The sequence below is a fragment of the Oncorhynchus nerka genome, linkage group LG25 (assembly GCF_034236695.1).
Source record: "Oncorhynchus nerka isolate Pitt River linkage group LG25, Oner_Uvic_2.0, whole genome shotgun sequence".
NCBI classification, from domain to species: Eukaryota; Metazoa; Chordata; class Actinopteri; order Salmoniformes; family Salmonidae; genus Oncorhynchus; species Oncorhynchus nerka.
Window position 1 is genome coordinate 37,722,290 of NC_088420.1, and position 26,387 is coordinate 37,748,676.

General features: G+C 42.9%; 1 protein-coding gene across 2 annotated transcripts in view; it reads right to left on the reverse strand.

The window, feature by feature from the left end:
• Window positions 1–755: 755 nt before the first annotated feature.
• The window catches only part of LOC115109471 (IQ motif and SEC7 domain-containing protein 3-like), a 50,136-nt gene continuing 24,504 nt past the window's right edge, over window positions 756–26,387 (reverse strand). The window contains exons 8-15 of one of the 2 annotated variants that reach the window (XM_029634393.2): window positions 18,246–18,412; window positions 15,193–15,332; window positions 13,327–13,458; window positions 5,989–6,088; window positions 3,534–3,692; window positions 3,201–3,296; window positions 3,077–3,120; window positions 756–2,289 (exon numbers count right to left, since the gene is read on the reverse strand). In XM_029634393.2, the coding sequence (XP_029490253.1) occupies window positions 1,831–2,289; window positions 3,077–3,120; window positions 3,201–3,296; window positions 3,534–3,692; window positions 5,989–6,088; window positions 13,327–13,458; window positions 15,193–15,332; window positions 18,246–18,412 (1,297 nt within the window). In that variant the 3' untranslated portion in view covers window positions 756–1,830. The remainder of the gene's footprint in view (window positions 2,290–3,076; window positions 3,121–3,200; window positions 3,297–3,533; window positions 3,693–5,988; window positions 6,089–13,326; window positions 13,459–15,192; window positions 15,333–18,245; window positions 18,413–26,387) is intronic. The other variant, XM_029634394.2, reaches the window with a different exon arrangement.

A 26,387-nucleotide genomic window follows, 5' to 3' on the forward strand; every position in this document is an offset into this window, starting at 1 on the left:
ATATACCACCTATATACTGTGCACATGTTCAGTATTCCGATATACTCTAATAATATGGTGCAACACGAAGAAGATCAGCCTCAGTGGGTCACCACGTGTCACAGCCCTCAGAGAGAGGGAAAGGGAAAGAAGAGATGTAACAACACTATTATAATAATAATGAAACATGTTCAATATTCTGATAAATAAACATACATAAGTAATTCTGTGTGTGCATGTGTGTGTACTGTGTGTGTATATACATTCCTATGTGACATGCATTCCAGTGGAGAACAGGTTAATCATGTGAGAATGGGTAATAGTTAACCCTTTAGGGATTCAGCAAGTGAAATTGAATATTCAAAAGGACAAATTAGATAGAACGTTAGAACATTACCAGTTTATAACATACAATGTTCATGTTATTACTGATCAAACAATAAGTTAGAATGCTGAACAGTTTGTCGTCAGTACTGGTATTTTCCTGAGTGTGAGGCTTGGACCAGTGTAGCAAAACCTCAGAGAATAGAACAATGGTATTCGCACACACATTCGCACACGCAAACAAGCACACACAGACACACCCTTTCACTCGCACATACACTAGCAGACCCTTATACTCTCAAACACACATGCACACACAGACACACCCTTTCACTCGCACATACACTAGGAGACACTCAAACACACATGCAGACCCTTTATACTCTCAAACACACATGCACACACAGACACACCCTTTCACTAGCAGCACATACACATGCACACACAGCAGACCCTTATACTCTCAAACACACATGCACACACAGACACACCCTTTCACTCGCACATACACTAGCAGACCCTTATACTCTCAAACACACATGCACACACAGACACACCCTTTCACTCGCACATACACTAGCAGACCCTTATACTCTCAAACACACATGCACACACAGACACACCCTTTCACTCGCACATACACTAGGAGACCCTTATACTCTCAAACACACATGCACACACAGACACACCCTTTCACTCGCACATACACTAGGAGACCCTTATACTCTCAAACACACATGCACACGCAGATATGTTAATCAGGGTAGAAGTCCGACATTACGAATAGAAATACAGATTGTAATCATCTGTAAGCCAGGAGTCAGGAGAAACAGTCTTTCCTCCCTGCAAATCTGACATACTCACTTCTTCCCTCCCTGCTACTCAGACATACTCACTTCTTCACGATCAAAAGTATTATTAGCATCTGATTATCATATTTTACCACACATCACCAAAACACCGTGTGCTAAAGAGGAGGGCTAAAACCCTAGATGATGTTGATGTCATTGAGGTGACATGTCTCCATGTCCAGACAGCTCCACACATGGAGGAGATCTGTGTGTTCCATCAGCTGTGTGACATCAGGGCAGGGTTAGAGTCGGGGATCAGGTGGTGAGAGGTTGTATCCTAAATTGTTCTTTCTAAAGTCAGGAACAGATATAGATATGTACAGATGACACTGTGTCACAAGAGCTGCACGATTAGAAAATCTCTGTTTAGAAATGTTGTCAAAATGACATCCTATTCAAAAATACACATGAAATCATTAGATGACTTTGATTTCATATTGATTTGAATCCTCTCTATTATCCCCCCACTCGCTTTATCGGCTTATTCCCTTTCTCTCAGACGACTTCCTTCCCGCCCTCTTTCTCTTCCTCCCTTCCTCGTCTCACCTTTTCTCTATCTTTGTCTATGAGTTTTTGTGTTGTGTGTGTTTCACCAATACAGTACATGACTATTTAACAAAAGGTCAGAGGGCGCATGATAAGGTGTGGTAGGGTCAGGGGTGAGGGGGGTCATATGTCAGACGAGGCTGCGGCAGCCACTAGAGTTGCGTCTGCGGAGGGGGTGAGGCAGGGTGTGTGAGAGAGGGCAGGGGGAGTCGGGGGGACAGTACTGGTGGGGGTGGTTGTAGGGGGGAGGAGGGGGAGGCAGAGGGGGCTCAGATCCCTCTCTGACCCGTACTGGCGTGGACATCGCTGATTGGATGAGGCGGTGGTGGGAGGCGGGGCTTCCTTGGTTGAGGAAAGCTTCCATTCTCCCGCGGCCGCTCTGGTCCATGACGATCACCTTGACGATCTGCTGGCATTGAATGAGGGTGTCTGGGCGGAACTCTCCGGGGTGGGTGGCACTTAGCATGGCTGGTGCTGCCAGAGCCAGTTGGGTGGAGTCAGGACTGGTCACATGGTAGGTCTGGAGCAGCCTATCAGGGCTGGGCTGGGTCATGTGGTAGGTCTGCAGCAGCCTATTGTGAATTGACACCTAGTTTAGAAACAGCCAGAGAATGGCATGAGGAGTTACCAGCCTGAATGCAGCCTACAGCAGCCCTCTGGTGGGTTAGATACACTGGCAGCATGCAGGCATGCAGGGAGTGAACGCATGCTAACACACACACCAGCCCAGAGACACACCTGTGTTTGGGTGGAAGGGCGTTTCAGGGTCAACATTTGGGCTCCAGTGGGTGGGTGTGAGTTTGCGTGCGTGTGTGGAGGAGGAGGAGTGTGTGTGGAGAGGGATGAGTGTGTGGGGGGAGATGACACAGAGGGCATGGTGTCTTCCCAACACAGAGATATGCAATGCTAAAGGACTGACTAAGAGTTAGGGGTTGGGGCTGCTAGGTCTGTAGAGAGGGTATTTAGAGTGGAGGAACTGGGCTTGAGTCATACATGTGCATGCATACACAGACACACACGTACATTAACTCTGAGTCTTGCCATGGAGATGGTTTTCTAGCAAGCCAGCAGGGCTTAGAAAAGCGTATGATGGCTGGGAGGCAGATGTTGTGTTAGCAGCTGGCTAATAGCTAACTCCCTACTAGCAGGAAACTAATAGCTAATAGATAACCGTGCATTGGCAGGTGGCTAATAGCTAATTACTGGTCTCTGTTAGCAGAAGGCTGATGGCTAAAGCTATCCCTCCAGTTGCAGCTGTGTTGCTATGAGGCACACAGAGCTGGAGGGAGCTGAGGAGGGTCTCCCTACTCCTCGCCTGTGTGCATCTTTGCTAACACACATACACTTACCTGAGGCAGAGTGTGTATGTGACTCACCTCCACAGTGTTGTTGCCAGTCTTGTCATACAGGTCTTGCTGGGCTGAGGGAAGAAACACACAAGTGACACTCAGAGACACAGCATGATGTGTGAATGCTAGTCGCTAACTTCGTGTTTGTTACCAGTGGGTGATCCTGTGTGTCGACTGAGTGTGTCCATCTGTCCTCCATTGGTGTGGGGAGTGTGAGTCTGCACCCCCTGTTCTCTCTCCAGCTCCCCTACAGACAGCGAGATATTACCATATAATTACATAAAGAGCCTGCTTGTGTGTGCGTGTGTGCATGTGGTGTGCGTGTGAATGCGTGTGTGGGTGTGTGGTGTGCGTGCGTATGCGTGTGGTGTGCGTGCGAATGCGTGTGTGGTGTGCGTGCGTGTGTGTGTTGTGCGTGCGTATGCGTGTGTGTGCGTGCGTGCGTATGTGTGTGCTGCGTGCGTGCGTATACGTGTGTGCTCACATTGGATGTGTATCTGCTCCATCTCGTTGACCTCAGTGATGGACTCACGTAGCTCCTCTGTGAAATTCCTGAGCTCCTCTCCGCTGGGGGAGCAAAAACTCACCAGCTGCTTCTTCTCTGAAGAGAACGGACTCAACATGGTGATGCCATGAGCATAGTCTGAACACACACACACAAAAACAGTTAGCTATGTAAATAGAATGGCGATGCCCTGGGCATAGTAGGACTCTGGACAGATAATGTCACCGCTCATAGTTAGCTATGTATGGAGCAGTACAGTGTAATAGCATAGTATAGTAGTAGTAGTAGTAGTAGTGTAGTAGTAGTAGAGTAGTAGTAGTAGTACTAGTAGTAGTACTTTTAGAGTAGTAGTAGTAATAATATTAGTAGAGCTGTAGTAGTAGCAGAGTAGTAGTAGAGTAGTAGTAGTAATAATAATAGTAGAGTAGTAGTAGTACTAGTAGTAGTATAGTAGTAGTACTAATAGTAATAGCAGCAGTAGTAGTAGTAGTAGTAGTAGTAATAATAATAGTAGAGTTGTAGTAGTATAGTAGTCGTACTAGTAGTAGTAATAATAGTAATAGCAGTAGTAGAGTAGTAGTAGTAGTAGTAATAATAATAGTATAGTCGTAGTAGTAGTAGTAGTAGTAGTAGTAATAATAATAGTAAAGTAGTAGTAGTAGAGTAGTAGTAGTAGCAATAGTAGTAGTAGTAGTAGTAATAGTAGTAGCAGAGTAGTAGTAGTAGAAGCAATAGTAGTGGCAGTAGTAGTAGTAGTAGTAGCAATAGTAGTAGCAGTAGTAGAGTAGTAATAGTAGTAGTAATAGTAGCAATAGTAGTGGTAGTAGCAGCAATAGTAGTAGCAGTAATAGTAGTAGTAGTAGCAATAGTAGTAGTAGTAATAGTAGTAGTAGCAATAGTAGTAGCAGTAGTAGAGTAGTAATAGTAGTAGTATTAGCAGCAATAGTAGTAGCAGTAGTAGAGTAGCAATAGTAGCAGTAGTAGCAATAGTAGTAGTAGTACTAATAATAGTAGAGTAGTAGTAGGTGTAGTAAAGTAGTAGTAGTAGTAGTAGTGTGGTAGTAGTAGTAGTAGCAGCAGTAGAAATAGTAGTAGCAGAGTAGTGGTAGTAGTAGTAGTAGTAATAATAATAGTAGAGTAGTAGTAGTAGAGCAGTAGTAGTAGTAGTAGTAGAAAATGTGTAGTTGTAGTAGTAGTAGGAGTAATAGTAATTGTAGTAACATAGTAGTAGCAGTAGTAGAGTAGTAATAGTAGTAGTAATAGTAGCAATAGTAGTGGTAGTAGCAGCAATAGTAGTAGCAGTAATAGTAGTAGTAGTAGCAATAGTAGTAGTAGTAATAGTAGTAGTAGTAGTAGCAATAGTAGTAGCAGTAGTAGAGTAGTAATAGTAGTAGTATTAGCAGCAATAGTAGTAGCAGTAGTAGAGTAGCAATAGTAGCAGTAGTAGCAATAGTAGTAGTAGTACTAATAATAGTAGAGTAGTAGTAGGTGTAGTAAAGTAGTAGTAGTAGTAGTAGTAGTAGTAGTAGTAGTAGTGTAGTAGTAGTAGTAGTAGCAGCAGTAGAAGTAGTAGTAGCAGAGTAGTGGTAGTAGTAGTAGTAATAATAATAATAGTAGAGTAGTAGTAGTAGAGCAGTAGTAGTAGTAGTAGTAGTAGATGTGTAGGTGTAGTAGTAGTAGTAGTAATAATAAGTGTAGTAGCATAGTAGTGGTAGTAGTAGAGTAGTAGTAGTAGTAATAGTAATAGTAGAAGCAGTAGTAGTAATAGTGGTAAAGTAGTCTTAGTAGTAATAATAATAGTAGAGTAGAAGTAGTAGAGTAGTAGTAGTAGTAATAGTAGTGGCAGAGTAGTGGTAGTAGTAGTAGAGTAGTAGTAGTGATAATAATAGTCAATAATAGTAGAGTAGTAATAGTAGTAGCAGAGTAGTGGTGGTAGTAGAGTAGTTGTAGTCATAATACTAGTAGAGTAGCAGTAGTAGTTGTAGTAATAGTAGTAGTAGTAGTAATAGTAGTGTAGAAGTAGTTGAGTAGTAGATTAGTAGTAGTAGTAATAATAATAATAATAATAGAGTAGTAGTAGTGATAGTATTTTTTTATTAACCTTTATTTAACTAGACAAGTCAGTTAAGAACAAATTCTTAAAATTTTACAATGACTGCCTATCCCGGCCAAACCCTCCCCTAACCCAGACAACGCTGAGCCAATTGTGCACCGCCCAATCAGACTCCCGATCACGGCCGGTTGTGATCCAGCCCAGGATTGAACCAGGATCTGTAGTGACACCTCTAGCACTGAGATGCAGTGCCTTAAACCCTTGCGCCATTCGGGAGCTACTAGTAGTAGTAGTGTAGTAGTAGTTGTAGTAGTAGCAATAGTAGAGTAGTAGTAGTAGAGGTAGTAGAGTAGTTATAGTAGTAGTAGTTGTAGTAGTTACATTCATTGCTGAAGAGGTGAAACTGCATGCCCAGTAGACCCATGGCTTTACAGAAGGTGTAGGAAGCAGAAGTCTTCTTCTTTGGACACAGCTTCAGGATCTGTGTGAGGAGACAACAGAATGGACATACGCCATACAGTGAGCACACACGCATACGTGCGCACACACATACGCACACACTTATACAACAGGTGGGTCTAATCCTGAATGCTGATTGGTTAAAAGCGCATTCCAGCTGGTGTCTATTCCACAAATTACCACCGGCTAAATCTATGACTGTTCGATCTGACTGCGCCATCCAGTGTCTCATCAGCCCAGCCAGACAATTAAATGAACTTGATCTCCACTATAAAAAGCATCTAGACCTCATCTCACATTTCTTTTAGACTAACATTTAGTTTTCAACAGCGAGAATGTATGTATATGTATAAACCTTACTGTCTGTCTCTCCGACATTTGGAACATTGTTTCAATATTCAAATTCGATCTCCAACTGTCCCATGGAAATGAACGTGTTGGGATCGGGAGTCGGGACGAGAGAGGCAGGCAGCGTTTTCAGCCAGTCGAAGTCATGAATCAGCTGGCATAATTTTTATGGATATATACAAAGAAATGTCAATTGAAAAAGGTACAACGAAACAAAGTGCAGCTAGTTTGCAGTCTTTCCAGCTTCAGTTTGAAGGTATTGTGTTAATTGTGCTGTTGGTTAGCTCCTCTGAATAACGTTAGTGTCCTAACAGTAGGGTGACCAGACGTCCCCGTTTTCCGGGGACAGCCCCCGTTTTTGGTGGCCTGTCCCCGGAAATGTCCCCGTTTTAAACCGTTAAAACCTGTTAAGGCTCAGCAGAATACTGCCCCCTTTGGAGGAATTGCGTGCCCATAGTAAACTGAAATTGGTTTTGTCCAAAATTGCTAATATATGCATATAATAATTATTATTGGATAGAAAACACTCTAAAGCTTCTAAAACGGTTTGAATTATGTCTGTAAGTATAGCAGAACTCACAGGGCAGGCAATCTCCCAAACTATTTTTGGAGTACTGAAAGTTGGGGCAACTTTGACGTCATCGCCCCCACCCTTCCCAACCAGCTATGGATCTGGAGACATATGTCTTCCACTAGATGTCCTCATTCAGTACAGCGTTTAATTGTGCAAATCCCACGAGTTTTGACCCTTAAATAGGCAAAAGACTGAGTGTCGCGAGAAAATACAAGGTTACGATAGCACGCTTTTTGAAGAGACGTCCCTTTGTTCCAGATCGCCTGCGAAGAAGCACGTTCGTCTGAGAGATTAGATAATTGTTTTGTACGTTTAGAACATCCTAAAGCTTGATTCTGCACTTAGTTTGACCAGTTTAGTCGACATATAATATGTAATTTTGAAGTTTTGATGCGCAACTGTTCGGGCCAGAAGTAATTTTGGAAGCATTTCAGCTGGAACTCGTAGCATATGCTAATGCAAAGACACACGACTTGAAACCAAACGATGTATTGGGTAAGTATGACTACTTCCACTACATTCTGATCGAAGACCATCAAAGGTAAGGGAATATTTATGTTGTAATTTTGTGTTTCTGTTGACTCCAACATAGCGGAGATGATTGAAAAATGAACGATTTCTGTAACGTTAAAAAGAAATGTGACAAAGCGATTGCATTAAGAAGCAGTGTATCTTTCTAACTATATGTAGAACATGTATATTTAGTCAAAGTTTATGATGTGTATTGCTGTTATCTGGCGTTATCTGGCGGAGTTATCTATAATTTCTCCGGACATTTTTTAGCATTTTCTGAGCATGGCGTCAATGTAAACCGAGATTTATGGATATAAATGGCATATTATTGAAAAAAACATAAATGTACTGTGTAACATGTCCTATTACTGTCATCTGATGAAGATTTTCAAAAGGTTAGTGAATCATTTTTATTTTAATCCTGCGTTTGTGATTGCATCTTTTGTTCGCTGTGTCTTTGGTGGTGGTTTGACATAAATGTGTGCTATGTTTTCGCCGTAAAACATTTTAGAAATCTGACACGCTGGCTAGATGAACAAGGTGTTTATCTTTCATTTGCGCTATTGGACTTGTTAATGTGTGGAGGTTAAATATTTCTAAGAATATTTTTGCATTCCATGCGCCACCGTTCCAGCTGAACGGGGGGGAGGTGGCGTTCCTCGCTTCAACAGGTTTTAAAAACAGACCGCAAAGTTAAATATTTTACTTGGCAAGAAAGAACAGGCAGCACAGCCTACCAGTTGACGTCTCAATCGTGTTGTGCTTGTTTTGTCCAGCAGAGGGGGCTGCTCGCTATACAGCTTCATTCACTCTTCTTCTTCTACTAACTACTTGCTCGCGATAGTTTTAGTTAAAACTGCTGTGGAAAACTCGGCCAGAAGCTAACAAGTGTCAAGTGAATCCACAACATCACCAGCAACGTCTTTTCAAGCCAGGTAAGTTAAAATCGTTTGAGATACTAGCTAGTGATGTTATGTAACAATTTATTATATAGATAGATGATCTGCTCTATAAGGTTTTAAATAGGTTATGCTAGCTAACGTTAACTATGTAGACTAACGTTAAGTTAGCTAGCTACTGTTATGGTAGCTAGGTTAAAAAACGTTCACATTGAAACATGCAGTGGACGGGATATTTGATTATTATAATTATAATTATATAATTATATTATAATATGATTATAGTAAATGAATGCACAATTAATTCTGAGAATATTTTTGTAGATTACAATTTTAATGGTTTGGCATTAGAATAAGTAGTGTGAAAATATTGTAATGAAACAGCAGGGAGCAGGTCTCGAACCCTCGACCTTCGAGCCCGAGGTCCGGCGCGCTATCGACTGTGCCGCAAAAGCATGCTCAAACGGCAGGGTCCGCGCTTATAAACCCAGGGTCGTTACAATATATTTAGAAATGTTCATGAATAACATTAGTAGTGGAGAGGAAGAAGAGTGAAGGAGACAGAGGAGGAAAGGTAAAGATATGGTTACAGAGCCTGACAATTTATTATTCCAAACAATGTTTTTTTTTCAGGTCAAGACGATAGAATTGTTCACTGCACCCTTTGTAATTCCTCTCTTTCAATTGGCAGCTGGAGAAGAACGGCAGTGGTAGAACATCGGCAGACGAAAAAACATAAAGCCTCTCTGATTGCCCGTGTTGGCATGCCCTCTGTCACCACATTCTTCAAGAAGGTAGAGCCTTCCCAAGAAGAATATGGTTTAGCTGTGCAGGAGGGATGTCTTTGCATACCACACTATGCGACACAATCATAGTTACAGATCTATGGACTGCACGGCACAACTGACACAGAAGCTTTGTGAGCCAAAGTTTACATGTGCTAGGACAAAATGTGACGCCATAGTGAGTAACGTGTTAGCAACATGGGCAACTACTTTGGTAACACAGGACCTAGACCAGGTTGAATTTGTGTCCCAGTCCATTGATACGTCCAATCATGGACATTTAAAGCTGCTGCCAATAGTAGTCAGATATGTAAGATATATGATGGCAGCACATCTGTGGAAACAAAACTGCTTGATTTTGTTGAATTGAATGGAGAAACAGCAGAGGAAATTGCAGCCGAGGTCCTGGTGGTCATCCAAAAATGTAACCTGGAAAACATTCTCTGCCGACAACAAATACCACCTTTGGAGGGCTGAATAGGCTGGGGAGGGTCAATGTCCATACCAAAGTTAAAAATGCTCTGCAGCGTGAGGTGATTGGCTTCGGTTGTCCTGCCCACATCACTCATAACACGGCCAGAACAGCTTTGGATATGATGTTGAGTACCTGCTCACAAAGATATTTGGATATGTTCATATTTTCACCGTCAGAGTAGAAAGACTGAAGGGCTTTTGTGAGTTTGTTGCCCAGGAGTACTATAACATTTTAGGATACAGCAATGTTCACTGGATGTCCATGCTCCCTGCTCTAGAAAGAGTGCTGAAAGACAAATGCCCTGTTGTCCTGTGAACAATGTTCGAAGGTCCACTGACTGAACTTGGAAACCAACATGGAAACTTGACCGTATTCAGTGACACGATCAAGATGCTTGGAGGCCAGGACCACTGTGCTGTGGAGTCAGCTGCAATTCTGAGAAACGTTGAGGCAAAATTCTCTGCAAGAGATGATGACAACTTCATTCCAGTTTTGGTCAGAGGACTTCTGAGAGAACTAGAGGAAAATGGAGCCATGTCTAAAGGCAGCTTTCTCAAAACATCCCAATCATTCTTCACTACGGCTGTGAACTACTTGCAAGCATGGGGAAAGCACACAGATAATCTAAAAGATTTACATTTTCTCCTTTTAAAAAGGCAACCTCTGCGTGAAGAGATCCAGAAGTCAGCAGGCACACTGCAGGACAAATGCCCCAATGTGACCATCAATGAGGATGCATTGTGTGATGAGGTTACTGGCCTGCAAGAGTTCCTAAAGGGGGATCGCTTGAAGAATGGAAAACATCTGAGACACCGCTTAGTCAGAGATGGAGCACGGTGGTTACCGACTTCAAAGAGAAGGACATCCCACACACTAACCTGGCTAGATTAGCGTCTGTTGTCATGTGCTTACCTGGAAGTAATGCACCAGTCGAGAGAGTGTTCTCCCAAATTAATGATCTATGGACAGCAGCAAGAAATAGGTTCACTGTTACTACCATCAAGGCCATGCTTATTGTGAACATAAACTTCAACCTCCCCTGCCAGGAGTTCATGGAGAAGCTGTCCAAAGACAGAGCAATCCTGATGAAGATACATTCTTCTGAGAAATATACATTTTAGGTTGGTATAAGTATATTATGTAGTTACCAATCTCATCAGCATCTTATTTCTTTGTTAAGTATTTCACATATACTATTGTCTGTTTTTTCAATTTTGCTCATGTTCTCTTCTGCTCTTAGTCTACCAGGACCACTGAATGGCTGTTCAGATCGGACAGTTCTGTCTTGTCTATAGTGTTTCTGTAGTATAGTTGTTTTCTCTATCACAGTGTTCCTGTTAGACTAAATACATGAAACCGGAATTGTCCCCCTTTTTTATTTCATAGATAATATAACATTGGCTATTTTAATTATACATTGACCACCGAACTGGAAATGTCCCCGGTTTTCATTTCAGACATCTGGTCACCTTACCTAACAGAGAGTACATTTTCTATGCCAGGCGAAATCGTGCCTCATTAGCTCATTATTATGGAATTATCCAAATAAATATCACTAGAAAACAGCTTAAACAAATGCAGCTACTGTTGTTATTCTGTTTGCACTGTTTGACGTGACTGTAAGTTAGTCGTAGTTGGCTAGCTAGCAAGCAAGCCATAAGAACGTTGCCAGCCAGTATGGCAATGGAACATTTAGAACAGTGGTCACCAACCAGTCGACTTGTCGATCGCCAAACATTTCTGTAATAAACTAACGGTTGTCGTCTGGAGATAGAGAGAACCAAAGCGCAGCGTGGTTAGTGTTCATCTTTTTAATAAACAACTGAACACTTCAAAAATACAAAACAAAACAGTTCTATCTGGTGCAGACACACAAAGACTGAAAACAACCAGACACAAACCCCTACAGAAAACAGGCTACCTAAATAGGGTTCCCAATCAGAGACAATGACTAACACCTGCCTCTGATTGAGAACCATAACAGGCCAAACAAGAAACCCAACCTAGAAACATAAATCATAGAATACCCACCCAACTCACGTCCTGACCAACTAAAACAAAGAAATAACACAAGAACTAGGGTCAGAATGTGACATAAACCCAAAGATAAAGCCTTTGTGTTCCTAATTTGTTTTATTAGTCTCGGGCTGTTGGTGGTAGGTGCAGCCCTGGGCGCCGGGTAGGAAAACTGTTACCATTTCATGTGTCTGAAGGTACAAACTCTGCCTTCCCGGTGGGCCTGGAGAGGAAATCAAGTACACTATGCGTACCGCTGGCCAATCAGATTGCTCAGGTGACCAAATCTGCAGTAACGTAGGAGGCGTAAAAGAAAGCTACGGCAAAATTGATACTGTGAGATTTCAAAACGTTTAAAACCATGACTAGAGAGAGACTGTCAACGAATACAGCAAAGAGCTGCTGTTTTTATGATTGAGTTCATGTTTTTAAGTTCTCACTCAGCACTGTCAACACTTTGTATTCAACACTTTTATAACCCATAAAATGCGCGTTCTTCCTATTTCCACTCAGCGCTACAACAAGCATTGTAGCAGTAATGAATGAGTAGGAAAGTGTATCTATAGGCGTTGTTGTTATTATTAGCGGCTTGGATCATTTTTAATATCAAGGAATATTTAAATTTCTCTGTTCATAGGAGTAACAACATGGATTTGTGCATGATGCAGAAATAATGCGGTGCGACTCGAGTTTCGCCATCAGCTGGAAGACAGTGTCCCTTTTTGGTCAGTGGAGGAAAGGGAGAGCGGAGGGATGTTGAGAGACAGAGCCTCAGTCTGCTGCTCTCTCCCTGAGACTGACCATCAGATGCAGCCACCATCAGCCCAGTAAATTAAAAAGCTAATTATTTAAATGTATTTTCACTGTGCCTCACAAGTAATAGAACAATGGATCTATTACCGGTGTGATCATATAGCCTACCTCAAGATTTGAAATATATATATTTTTTAAATGTCCTGAACAACAATGCATTGGCAGGTAAATTCAAGCAAAGCCAGTATGTGGTGATAATGTATTGGGCCTATAGCTTACTGCACCAACCTCATTGCTACAGTACTGTTTTTAATTGGTTAATGTTGCATAGGCTTATGTTAATAAAAAAATCAGAGTGGTAGATCTCAGCATGCATTTTGACTCAGAAAGTGAACTTGACTCAGAAACGGTTGATGACCACTGCTTTAGAATGAAAGACTGGGTCGTGTCCATAGATACAGAACAAAAAGACTGAACGACTGGGTCGCGTCCATAGAAACAGAACAAAAAGACTGAACAACTGGGTCGCATCTCTGGCAACCGAACCAATAGAACGAACGACCAGCCGGCTTGGGTGGCAACCCTAGATTTGTTTTGGGACTATATCTTGTGAAAGGAAGAAAAGTATGAATAAATTCATCAGAATAATGTTTTTAATGAAAATCATTATTTGATTATGTTGGTACCATTGCATAAAAGTGATAATGCCCTTGAAGCCGGTGTTTGGAGGATATATTGGCACGGTTTTCCAGGCCTAACAACACCATTGCCAATATATCCTCCAAACACCAGCTTCTTGGGCATTATCACTTAAATAAACACTAGTCGTGCTTTAACGTGTGGGTGTGTGTGTGCATGTGTCCATGCGTGCGTGTGTGTGCTTGTGTGTGTTCTCACCAGTATGAGGTCGTTGAAAAGGAACACCTCTCTTTGGGTGTTCGCCAGTTTCTGTTTCAGAGGTTTGTTGAAGTCTGCCACCTCGAACAAACGACAGCAGCAGACCAGCCTACGGTGGGGCACAGACAGGATCTACAGAAAAAAACACACACACACACACATACAGTTGAAGTTGGAAGTTTACATACACTTAGGTTGGAGTCATTAAAACTCATTTTTCAACCACTCCACAAATGTCTTGTTAACAAACTAGTTTTGTCAAGTCGGTTAGGACACCTACTTTGTGCATGACACAAGTATTTTTTCCAACAATTGTTTACAGATGGATTATTTCACTGTATCACAATTCCAATGGTCAGAAGTTTACATACACTAAGTTGACTGTGCCTTTAATCAGCTTGGAAAATTCCAGGAAATAATGTCATGGCTTTAGAAGCTTCTGATAGGCTAATTGACATCATTTGAGTCAATTGGAGGTGTACCTGTGGATGTATTTCAAGGCCTACCTTCAAACTCATTGCTTGACATCATGGGGAAATCAAAAGAAATCAACCAAGACCTCAGAGAAACATTTTTAGACCTCCACAAGTCTGGTTCTTCCTTGGGAGCAATTTCCAAACACCTGAAGGTACCACGTTCACCTGTACAAACAATAGTACGCAAGTATAAACACCATGGGACCATGCAGCCGTCATACCACTCAGGAAGGAGACGCGTTCAGTCTCCTAGAGATGACCGTACTTTGGTGCAAAACGTGCAAATCAATCCCAGAACAACAGCAAAGAAACTTGTGAAGATGCTGGAGGAAACAGGTACAAAAGTATCTATATCCACAGTAAAACGAGTCCTATATCATCATGGCAAGGAAGAAGCAAGTGCTCCAAAACCGCCAAAAAAAATACAGACTACGGTTTGCAACTGCACATGGGGACAAATATCGTACTTTTTTAAGAAATGTCCTCTGGTCTGATGAAACAGATAGAAAATGTTTGGCCATAATGACCATTGTTATGTTTGGAGGAAAAAGGGGGAGGCTTGCAAGCCAAAGAACACAATCCCAACCGTAAAGAACGGGGGTGGCAGCATCATGTTGTGGGGGTGCTTTGCTGAAGGAGGGACTGGTGCACTTCACAAAATAGATGGCATCATGAGGCGGGAAAATGATGTGGATATATTGAAGCAACATCTCAAGACATCAGTCAGGAAGTTAAAGCTTGGTCGCAAACGAGTCTTCCAAATGGACAATGATCCCAAGTATACTTCCAAAGTTGTGGCAAAATGGCTTAAGGTCAACAAAGTCAAGGTATTGGAGTGGTCATCACAAAGCCCTGACCTCAATCCTATAGAACATTTGTGGGCAGAACTAAAAAAGCGCATGCGAGCAAGGAGGCCTACACACCTGACTCAGTTACACCAGCTCTGTCAGGAGGAATGGGCCAAAATTCACACAAATTATTGTGGGAAGCTTGTGGAAGGCTACCTGAAACGTTTCACCCAAGTTAAACAATTTGAAGGCAATGCTACCCAATACTAATTTAATGGATGTAAACTTCTGACCCACTGGGAATGTGATGGAAGAAATAAAAGTTTAAATAAACCATTCTCTCTACTATTATCCTGACATTTCACATTCTTAAAATAAAGTGGTGATCCTAACTGACCTAAGACAGGGATTCTTTACTAGGATTAAATGTTAGGAATTGTGAAAAACTGAGTTTAAATGTATTTGGTTAAGGTGTATGTACATTTCCGACTTCAACTGTAAACCATGGGGTAAACACACACACAGACTCCACTCTGTCTCTCACACACACACATACACCAATCTCTCTTTCTGGCTCTCGCTCAGTCACACAACACACTCACAGTCTTCATGCCCAGTATGGACTGTTCCACACGGCTGACGTAGGTGACGTGGTCTTCGTTGGAGCGTAGCTCTCTCTGCTGGGTCCTCTCATAGATCCCTGTCACCATCTCCCTGGGGATGTCTGCCCCGTCGTCCACTCCTGAGGGAACAGGGACACACAAGGAACTAGAGAGGGAATTCCAAAAATGAATTGCAAACTGAATTGACTCCACCCCTGGTTCAGGCTCGTTGCAGGACAGGGCAGGAGTGGCTGATGTTCATCAGGGACCATTCGAGCCACGGCCTGTTCTCCCCACTTCCATCACTCAGATGCGGGCAGTACAGGAGCATCATGGCTAAAACGAACAGACTGGCCAATAGCTTCTACCCCCAGACCATCGGGCTACTGAATAGCCACCACTAGTCAGCCCCCCCCCACCCACCCTTTTCTGCTTCCCCACTGGACATCTACCCTGCCCCCAGCCCGATGGACATTTATCATACTGAATAACCACCACTAGTCAGCCCCCCACCCACCCTTTTCTGCTTCCCCACTGGACATCTACCCTGCCCCCAGCCCGATGGACATTTATCATACTGAATAACCACCACTATTCCTACCATATCATTATTATTAATATTATTGTTTCATTCACACCTGCACTGAGCTTAAGTATTTCACTGTACACTGCAACTTCATCTGCGACCCTGTGCATGTGACAAAATAAAAATGAAATCTATCACCCTGCTGTGGCTGTATCTCACCACTAGAGGGAGATCTTGTGCTGTGTTTCAGTCAAGAGAGACTCAACAGAAGCCTCATCCCCAGTAGAACATTTTACTGAGTTATTTATTTTATTTAACTAGGCAAGTTAAGAACAAATTCTTATTTACAATGACAGCCTACACCGGCCAAACCCGGACAGCGCTGGGCCAATTGTCCACCGCCCTATGGGACTCCCAGTCACAGCCAGTTGTGATACAGCCTGGAATCAAACCAGGGTCTGTAGTGATGCCTCTAGCACTGAGATGCAGTGCCTTAGACTGCTGCGCCACTCGGGAGCGGACAGGAGTTAATGATATTCAGCTCCCAGTCCATCCTCTCTCACCCCCCGATTTGGTGTGTTCTCTAGATTCACCATCCCTGATCCCCCACAATTCAATCTGTCTCCTTCAACCAGCTGTCAATCATTCCATATGAAATTGGTCCTGTGTTGTATTAAAATATACGCTGAGTATACAAAACATGACATAGACTGACCAGGTGAATCCAAGTGAGAGCTATGATCCCTTATTGATGTCACTTGTTAAATCCACTTCAATCAGTGTAGATTAAAGGGAGGAGACAGGTTAGATTAGGATTTTTGAACCTTGAGACAATTGAGACATGGATTGTGTATGTGTGCCATTCAGAGTGTAAAGGGGCAAGACAAAATATTTAAGGGCATGGTGGTATGTGCCCGGCCCACCGGTTTGTGTCAAGAACTGCAACACTGCTGTTTTTTTCACGCTCCAGTTTCCCGTGTGTTTCCTGTGTGTAACTTGACACAACTGTGGGAGTCAACATGGGCCAGCATCCCTGTGGAATGCTTTTGACACCTTGTAGAGTCCATGCCCCGACAAATAGAGGCTGTCCTGAGGGCGAAAGGGGGTGCAACTCAATATTAGGAAGGTGTTCCTAATGTTTAGTATACTAAGTGTACAAAGCATTGTCTGTGCACCTGTTCTATAAATAACCGCTCCAGTGTCTCTAGTCTCTAACACCAGGCTCAGAAACACTGTCATAAATGTTGCAAGACTTCTGCAGCTTATTATACTGAGTCAAACACACACAGGCACACACTGTCCATAAATTACCACCGTGGACTTCAGATTATTTTTTTTTCTTCTATCAGTAGGCTCAAAAGAAAAGCAAAAAAGGCAAAAACAAAGACGTAACCCCACTAACAAGCTAGGAACCGTTTAAAAGCTAGGTACCGTTTAATAAGATAGGTACCGTTTAACAAGCTAGGTACCGTTTAACAAGATAGGTACCGTTTAATAAGATAGGTACCGTTTAATAAGCTAGGTACCGTTTAATAAGATAGGTACCGTGTTTAATAAGATAGGTATCGTTTAACAAGATAGGTACCGTTTAATAAGATAGGTACCGTGTTTAATAAGATAGGTACCGTTTAATAAGATAGGTACCGTGTTTAATAAGATAGGTACCGTTTAACAAGATAGGTACCGTTTAATAAGATAGGTATCGTTTAATAAGCTAGGTACCGTTTAATAAGATAGGTACCGTTTAATAAGATAGGTACCGTTTAACAAGATAGGTACCGTTTAACAAGCTAGGTACCGTTTAACAAGATAGGTACCGTTTAACAAGATAGGTACCGTGTTTAATAAGATAGGTACCGTTTAATAAGATAGGTACCGTTTAACAAGCTAGGTACCGTTTAACAAGATAGGTACCGTTTAACAAGATAGGTACCGTTTAACAAGATAGGTACCGTTTAACAAGATAGGTACCGTTTAATAAGATAGGTACCGTTTAACAAGATAGGTACCGTTTAACACGATAGGTACCGTTTAACACGATAGGTACCGTTTAATAAGATAGGTACCGTTTAATAAGATAGGTACCGTTTAATAAGATAGGTACCGTTTAACAAGCTAGGTACCGTTTAATAAGATAGGTACCGTTTAATAAGCTAGGTACCGTTTAACAAGCTAGGTACCGTTTAATAAGATAGGTACCGTTTAATAAGATAGGTACCGTTTAATAAACTAGGTACCGTTTAATAAGATAGGTACCGTTTAATAAACTAGGTACCGTTTAACAAGATAGGTACCGTTTAATAAGATAGGTACCGTTTAATAAGCTAGGTACCGTTTAATAAGATAGGTGCCGTTTAATAAGCTAGGTACCGTTTAATAAGATAGGTACCGTTTAATAAGCTAGGTACCGTTTAATAAGATAGGTACCGTGTAACAAGCTAGGTACCGTTTATAGATTTGTGTTTCACACACAAACAACACACAGACAGACAAACACAGACACACATATACAAAGACAGCCAGTCACCTCGTAGGTTACGTATGAAGTCGTCAAGGCCCATCTTGCGTTGAGGTTTGATGTTAGGGGAATACATATCAGTGTTGAGGAGGACCACAGCAAAGGCCAGGATGAAAATGGTGTCTGGGTTATGGAACTGCTGCACCACCTCGGGATTACACATACAATACCTCTGACTGGAGAGATGGAGAGAGAGAGATGTAAAGAGAGTTGTTGTTACAAATACAGTACCTCTAACAGGGGGGTAGAGGGAGATATTGAAAAAGAGACAGAGAAGGAGATAGTCAAAGAGAGAGACAGTGAAAGGGACAGAAAGACAAAGTGAAACAATAATAATAATTTGGTGGATGCATAACTGTGTCCTATTTCTGTGCACTGGACATGAATTGGATGTGTTTTTTGCATATACCAACTCCCCCTGAGAGTGAGAGTTCTTAACAGCAACCCTGACTTAATTAGGGTTAAGTGCCTTGTTCAAAGGCACATCAACAGATTTTCCACTTTGTCTCTGGCCCAATACTAAATACTAGGCTATATGCCAAGACAGAAAGCCATTCTGTTGTAATGGCCTCAGAGACAAACTGCTTGTCCATTCGTGTCATTAGTTAGTAACTATTACATTTTTCTTTCTTAACTTCAGACATGATCTAATACTGTTTATTTGTGGGTTCTTACATCCTGAGAAGAGATACACACATACAAGCTTCCTGAGTTTTCAGTTTCTTGAGAGTCCTGCTACACATCAAATACTCTTGACACTGGGAAGGAGCAGTGTTTGTGTGAGTTCAGAAGCTGATCTCCAGGTCACTGCTAACGTATTCACAAAAGCATACAGCACTCAACCCCAGAAAAACAAAGAACTACTTCCAGCAACCATGGGAAGCAACCTGCCATCCCCCAAGGTCACTGCCAACAATACAATACTTGAAAACATTCCCAGTTCCACATACCTAGGTAGCCACCTCTCCACCAATATCCTAATGGATAATATCCTAAGACCGCACTCAATGAGCTGTATGAGGCCATAAGCAAACAGGAAAACACTCATCTAGCGGCGGCGCTCCTAGTGGCCGGGGGCTTTAATGCAGGAAACTTACATCTGTTTTACCTCATTTCTACCAGCATGTTAAATGTGCAACCAGAGGGAAAAAAACTCTAGAGCAACTTTACACACAGAGACTTGTACAAAGCTCTCCCTCGCACTCCATTTGGCAAATCTGACCATACTTCTATCCTCCTGATTCCTGCTTACAAGCAAAAACTAAAGCAGGAAGCACCAGTGACTCACTCAATAAAGAAGTGGTCAGATGACGCAGATGCTAAGCTGCAGGACTGTTTTGCTAGCACTGACTAGAATATGTTCCTGGATTCTTCCGATGGCATTGAGGAGTACACCACATCAGTCACTGGCTTCATCAATAAGTGCATCGACGACGTTGTCCCCACAGTGACCGTATGTACATACCCCAACCAGAAGCCATGGTTTACAGGCAACATCCGCACTGAGCTAAAGGGTAGAGCTGCCACTTTCAAGGAGCGGGACTCTAACCTGGAAGCTTATAAGAAATTGCGCTATGCCCTCCAATGAACCATCAAACGGGCAAAGCATCAATACAAGACTTAAGATTGAATTGTACTACACCAGCTCCAACGCTCGTCTTATGTGGCAGGGCTTGCAAACTATTACAGACTACAAAGGGAAGCACTGCCGTGAGCTGCCCAGTGACAAGAGCCTACCAGACGAGCTAAATTACTTCTATGCTCGCTTCGAGGCTAGCAACACGGAAGCATGCTGGCCAACTGGCAAGTGTCTTCACTGACATTTTCAACCTGTTCCTGACCGAGTCTGTAATACCAACATGTTTCAAGCAGACCACCATAGTTCCTGTGCCCAAGAACACTAAGTTAACCTGCCTAAATGACTACCGACCCGTAGCATTCATGTCCGTAGCCATGAAGTGCTTTGAAAGGCTGGTCATGGCTCACAACAACACCATTATCCCAGAAACCCTAGACCCACTCCAATTTGCATACTGCCCAAAAAGATCCACAGATGATGCAATCTCTATTGCAGTCCACACTGCCCTTTCCCACCTGGACAAAAGGAACACATACGTGAGAATGCTATTTATTGACTACAGCTCAGCACCATAGAGCCCTCAAAGCTCATCACTCAGCTAAGGACGCTGGGACTAAGCAGCTCCCAATGCAACTGGATCTTGGACTTCCTGACGGGCCACCCCCAGGTGGGAAGGGTAGGTAACAACACATCTGCCACGCTGATCCTCAACACGGGGGCCATTAGGGGGTGCGTGCTCAGTCCCCTGCTGCACTCCCTGTTCACCCATGACTGCATGGCCAAGCACGACTTCAACACCATCATTAAGTTTGCAGACGACACAACAGTGTTGGCCTGATCACCAATAACAATGAGACAGCTTATAGGGAGGTCGGAGACCTGGCCGTGTGGGGCCAGGATAAGAACCTCTCCCTTAACATGATGAAGACAAAGGAGATTATTGTGGACTACAGGAAAAGGAAGACCAAGCAAACCCCCATTCTCATTGACGGGGCTGTAGAGAAGCAGGTTGAGAGCTTCAAGTTCCTTGGTGTCCACATCACCAACATACTATCCAAACACACCAAGACAGTCGTGAAGAGGGTATGACAAAACCTATTCTCCCTCAGGGAACTGAAAATATTTGGCATGGGTCCTCAGATCCTCAAAAGGTTCTACAGATGCACCATCGAGAGCATCCTGACTGGTTGCATCACTGCCTGGTATGGCAACTGCTCGGCCTCTGAACACAAGGCACTACAGAGGGTAGTGCGTACGACCCAGTATATCACTGAGGCCAAGCTTCCTGCCATCCAGGACCTCTATACCAGGCAGTGTCAGAGGAAGCCCCTAAAAATTGTCAAAGATTCCATCCACCCTAGTCATAGACTGTTGTCTCTGCTACCGCATGGCAAGCGATACTGGAACGCCAAGTCTAGGTCCAAAAGGCTTCTTAACAGCTTCTAACCCCAAGCCATAAGACTCCTGAACAGCTAATCTAATGGCTACCCAGACTATTTGCATGAATTTTACCCCTTTTTCTCCCCAATTTTGTGGTATCCAATTGTTAGTAGCTACTATCTTGTCTCATCGCTACAAGTCCCGTACGGGCCCGGGAGAGACGAACGTTGAAAGTCATGCATCCTCCGATACACAACCCAACCAAGCCGCACTGCTTCTTAACACAGCGCGCATCCAACCCGGAAGCCAGCCGCACCAATGTGCGCCCACCACAGGAGTCGCTGGTGCACGGTGAGACAAGGATATCCCTACCAGCCAAATCCTCCATAACCCGGCTGACGCTAGGCCAATTGTACGTCGCCCCACAGACCTCGCGGTCGCGGCCGGGTACGAGAGAGCCTGGGCGCGAAACCAGAGTCTCTGGTGGCACAGCTGGCGCTACAGTACAGCGCCCTTAACTACTGCGCCACACGGGAGGCCCAACACTCATTTTTCTTAAAACTGCATTGTTGGTTAAGGGCTTGTATGTAAGCATTTCACTGTTAGGTCTACACCTGTTGTATTCGGCACATGTGACAAATAACATTTTATTTGATGATGAAATCCAACATCGGATTGCTCGAACAAGTTCTGCCTTTGGCAAACTCAAAAACAGGGTCTTCAAGGATTGCAACACTACCACCAGGAACAAAGTGGACGTGTACAAGCTGTGATCACCCCGACCCTGCTATACGGTGCGGAAACCTGGACCGCATTTTGAAAACACATCAAACCCCTTGAAAGATTCCACCATGCTGCCTCAGGAAAATACTTAACATCAGCTGGGAAGACAAACAAACCAACATCAGTCACCTGGGGTGAACCAACTCCTCCAATATAGAAGCCATCGTAATGAGACCAACTCCGATGGGCAGGTCACCTCATGAGGATGAGCGACTCAAAGACAGATCTTCTACTCACAGCTAGAGAAAATACTTGTATTTTGTCATTTATTTGAAAATACCAACTTTTCAATACTCGAGGTAGTCGAATATAGAGATTCAACTAAAGGCATCTTATTGGCATCTATTTCCTCTGATATTCAAATACAGGTCTCAGAAAAACAAATCATATTTGAAGGTATTTGAATATATGCAAGTTATTTGACTGCCAAAGAAGTGTTTAACAGACATTTTTCAGAATTGCTTTACATCCTGCATTTCATTACTCTTTACATCATTGTCATAGCCTATGATTCTTTAACGGTAATTTTAGATCTTGGTTAATCATTTAAGATGGAAATTGCATTTGATGAACATCAAGGTCTCAAACTTAAGCCGCTCTGTGGGCAAAAGGGGGGCGGGTTCAACTCAATATTAGGAAGGTGTTCCTAATGTTTGGTAAACTCAGTGTTTTTGGTTCGACACAAATGGCCTAGGACATGGACATATGATAGACACATTTTTATGTACAAAAATATATAATTCATAATAATAATTAACACTGAGAGTGGTAAATCTGTCACTGAAAGTGTGGAGTCTGTGGACCCATATAGACACTGGAAAAGTGTTCAATTTACACACTGCTTAGTGTAAATACTTATTCAAATATTTTCAGTGTTAATTATATACATTTATTATATATTATTATATATGTTATATATACACTGCTCAAAAAAATAAAGGGAACACTTAAACAACACAATGTAACTCCAAGTCAATCACACTTCTGTGAAATCAAACTGTCCACCTAGGAAGCAACACTGATTGACAATAAATTTCACATGTTGTTGTGCAAATGGAATAGACAACAGGTGGAAATTATAGGCAATTAGCAAGACACCCCCAATAAAGGAGTGGTTCTGCAGGTGGTGACCACAGACCACTTCTCAGTTCCTATGCTTCCTGGCTGATGTTTTGGTCACTTTTGAATGCTGGCGGTGCTTTCACTCTAGTGGTAGCATGAGACGGAGTCTACAACCCACACAAGTGGCTCAGGTAGTGCAGCTCATCCAGGATGGCACATCAATGTGAGCTGTGGCAAGAAGGTTTGCTGTGTCTGTCAGCGTAGTGTCCAGAGCATGGAGGCGCTACCAGGAGACAGGCCAGTACATCAGGAGCCGTGGAGGAGGGCAACAACCCAGCAGCAGGACCGCTACCGCCGCCTTTGTGCAAGGAGGAGCAGGAGGAGCACTGCCAGAGCCCTGCAAAATGACCTCCAACAGGCCACAAATGTGCATGTGTCTGCTCAAATGGTCAGAAACAGACTCCATGAGGGTGGTATGAGGCCCCGACGTTTGGCATTTGCCAGAGAACACCAAGATTGGCAAATTCGCCACTGGCGCCCTGTGCTCTTCACAGATGAAAGCAGGTTCACACTGAGCACATGTGACAGACGTGACAGAGTCTGGAGACGCCGTGGGGAACGTTCTGCTGCCTGCAACATCCTCCAGTCATGGTGTGGGGTGGCATTTCTTTGGGGGGCCGCACAGCCCTCCATGTGCTCGCCAGAGGTAGCCTGACTGCCATTAGGTACCGAGATGAGATCCTCAGACCCCTTGTGAGACCATATGCTGGTGCGGTTGGCCCTGGGTTCCTCCTAATGCAAGACAATGCTAGTCCTCATGTGGCTGGAGTGTGTCAGCAGTTCCTTCAAGAGGAAGGCATTGATGCTATGGACTGGCCCGCCCGTTCCCCAGACATGAATCCAATTAAGCACATCTGGGACATCATGTCTTGCTCCATCCACCAACGCCACATTGCACCACAGACTGTCCAGGAGTTGGTGGATGCTTTAGTCCAGGTCTGGGAGGAGATCCCTCGGGAGACCATCCGCCACCTCATCAGGAGCATGCCCAGGCGTTGTAGGGAGGTCATACAGGCACGTGGAGGCCACACACACTACTGAGCCTCATTTTGACTTGTTTTAAGGACATTACATCAAAGTTGGATCAGCCTGTAGTGTGGTTTTCCACTTTAATTTTGAGTGTGACTCCAAATCCAGACCTCCATGGGTTGATAAATTGGATTTCCATTGATCATTTTTGTGTGATTTTGTTGTCAGCACATTCAACTATGTAAAGAAAAAAGTATTTAATAAGAATATTTCATTCATTCAGATCTAGGATGTGTTATTTTAGTGTTCCCTTTATTTTTTTGAGCAGTGTATAATTTTACCACCAATAATTTGCACTCTCTGGGACACTTGACATTAAGACCTAGATTCAATCAGATCAAGCATAAACACGTGACTGCCGACACCTTTTTTGGCGGTATTGGAGTTGTAACTGCATTAGACCTGTCAAATCGGTGAGCAGCTGCCTGTGTAATCATTGTCCACACCAGTCCTACTCACGTTCGTATTTCAGAACGAGAAAGTGTAGGCTACTCTATATAGAAATAATGACACTCAAATTTAAAATCAAAATAGTGAGGATTTCTATCAGTCTAATTGAGGTGTAGATTACATATCATATCCCGGTGTTCCAACTAGTAAACATGCAAGTCCTAGTATAATTCCAGGAGCCACTTGTGGATTTGACAGCTCTAATGCAGTTCCACTGTCACGGATCCCTCCAGAACATTTATTACGCACACCTGTACCCTGTTCCCAATTATTAGTACTTGTATAAGTGTGCCCTTTGGTTTCCATTGGGCTGTCGTTTATTGTTACAATGGCTTTCGTGCCATTGTGGATTGCGCAGATGATTATGGGTCTCGTCCTGTGGGTTAATCATTGTGCGCGTGTATTATTTATTCAAGGTACTCCTCGCTCTTTTGTTTTGGGTTTCTACCCTGTGTTTTGTTACTTGTTTGTTTGGTCTTCATCCCCGTGCCTTTACACGGCACGCCGTAATTTGGGCTTAATAAAAAAAATATTACGCATTCTTGCGTCTGTCTCCTGATCCTTCATGCCAACGTGACATCCACCACCAAAACAACCGCTATGCAGGTGTTTGTTAGTGCAGATCTGATAGGGCTAGATTCTAAGTGTGCATAAAAAAACTGAGCTAATATGGCTTACTTGCTTTTATTTATTTTTTATTTTTTATTTCACCTTTATTTAACCAGGAAGGCTAGTTGAGAACAAGTTCTCATTTGCAACTGTGACCTGGCCAAGATAAAGCATAGCAGTGTGAACAGACAACACAGAGTTACACATGGAGTAAACAATTAACAAGTCAATAACACAGTAGAAAAAAAGGGGAGTCTATATACATTGTGTGCAAAAAAAAAAGTGGTTTCTGCTGACAATTGAGATGTACAAACTGTCATAAGGGGATGACGAGCGGATAAGAGGCAATCTGTTATTTCGATTGAGACTTTAATGAGCGAACTAGGACGGACGTGGTCAATATAACTATTTGTTTAGCACTTTTGAAATGTACAGTGACAGAATACAGAACATGGGACGGTCTTACAGTATTCTCCCAAGTCAGAACCGTGGATAAATAAAGGGGGCATATAAGCATACAATGAAAGCTCTTACAATATTTGAAGATGACATTTCTCTAAAACAGGCTATAGGCTACATGTGCACCACCAACAGCTAAACAGCTTACTACACAACATACAGCTAGTATTACTTTCTTAGCTACAGTATACATATATCCCTGGCATATTACATCATTTATGCAGCAGCATACAAGACATTGTTCGACTCACCTTTTAGTGCTGTGCCCACAGGAAGGTGGCATGGCGGTCCTTCGTGGGCAAATTTTGTCATCAAACTTTATCGTTAAAGTCTGTCATTCTCAGGATTTATGGTGCTTTCAAGACAACTGGGAACACTTAAAAAAACAAGGTTGCATCATGATGACATCAGTGATCTTCAGGTTGGAGTTCTAGAAAGAGGTGACTTGCAATTCCAAGTTGGATGACCATTCAAAACTTATTTTCCCAGTCGGAGCTCGTTTTTTCCAAGTTCCCAAATGTCTTGAATGCACTGAAGTCAGATTTCCCAGTTCCGAGTTTCCAGTTGTTTTGAGCACGGCAGAAGTCATGCTGGATTGACAGCATTGTCAATGTTGTATGTTAATCCTTTTAAGCTTGGAAAAGACACCCTTAAACCCAGATTTGGGACCACACACCCACTCCACTGAATAGCAGGCTAGCGATTGCTTGCAGTTAGACACTGATTCCTTCCAAACAGCT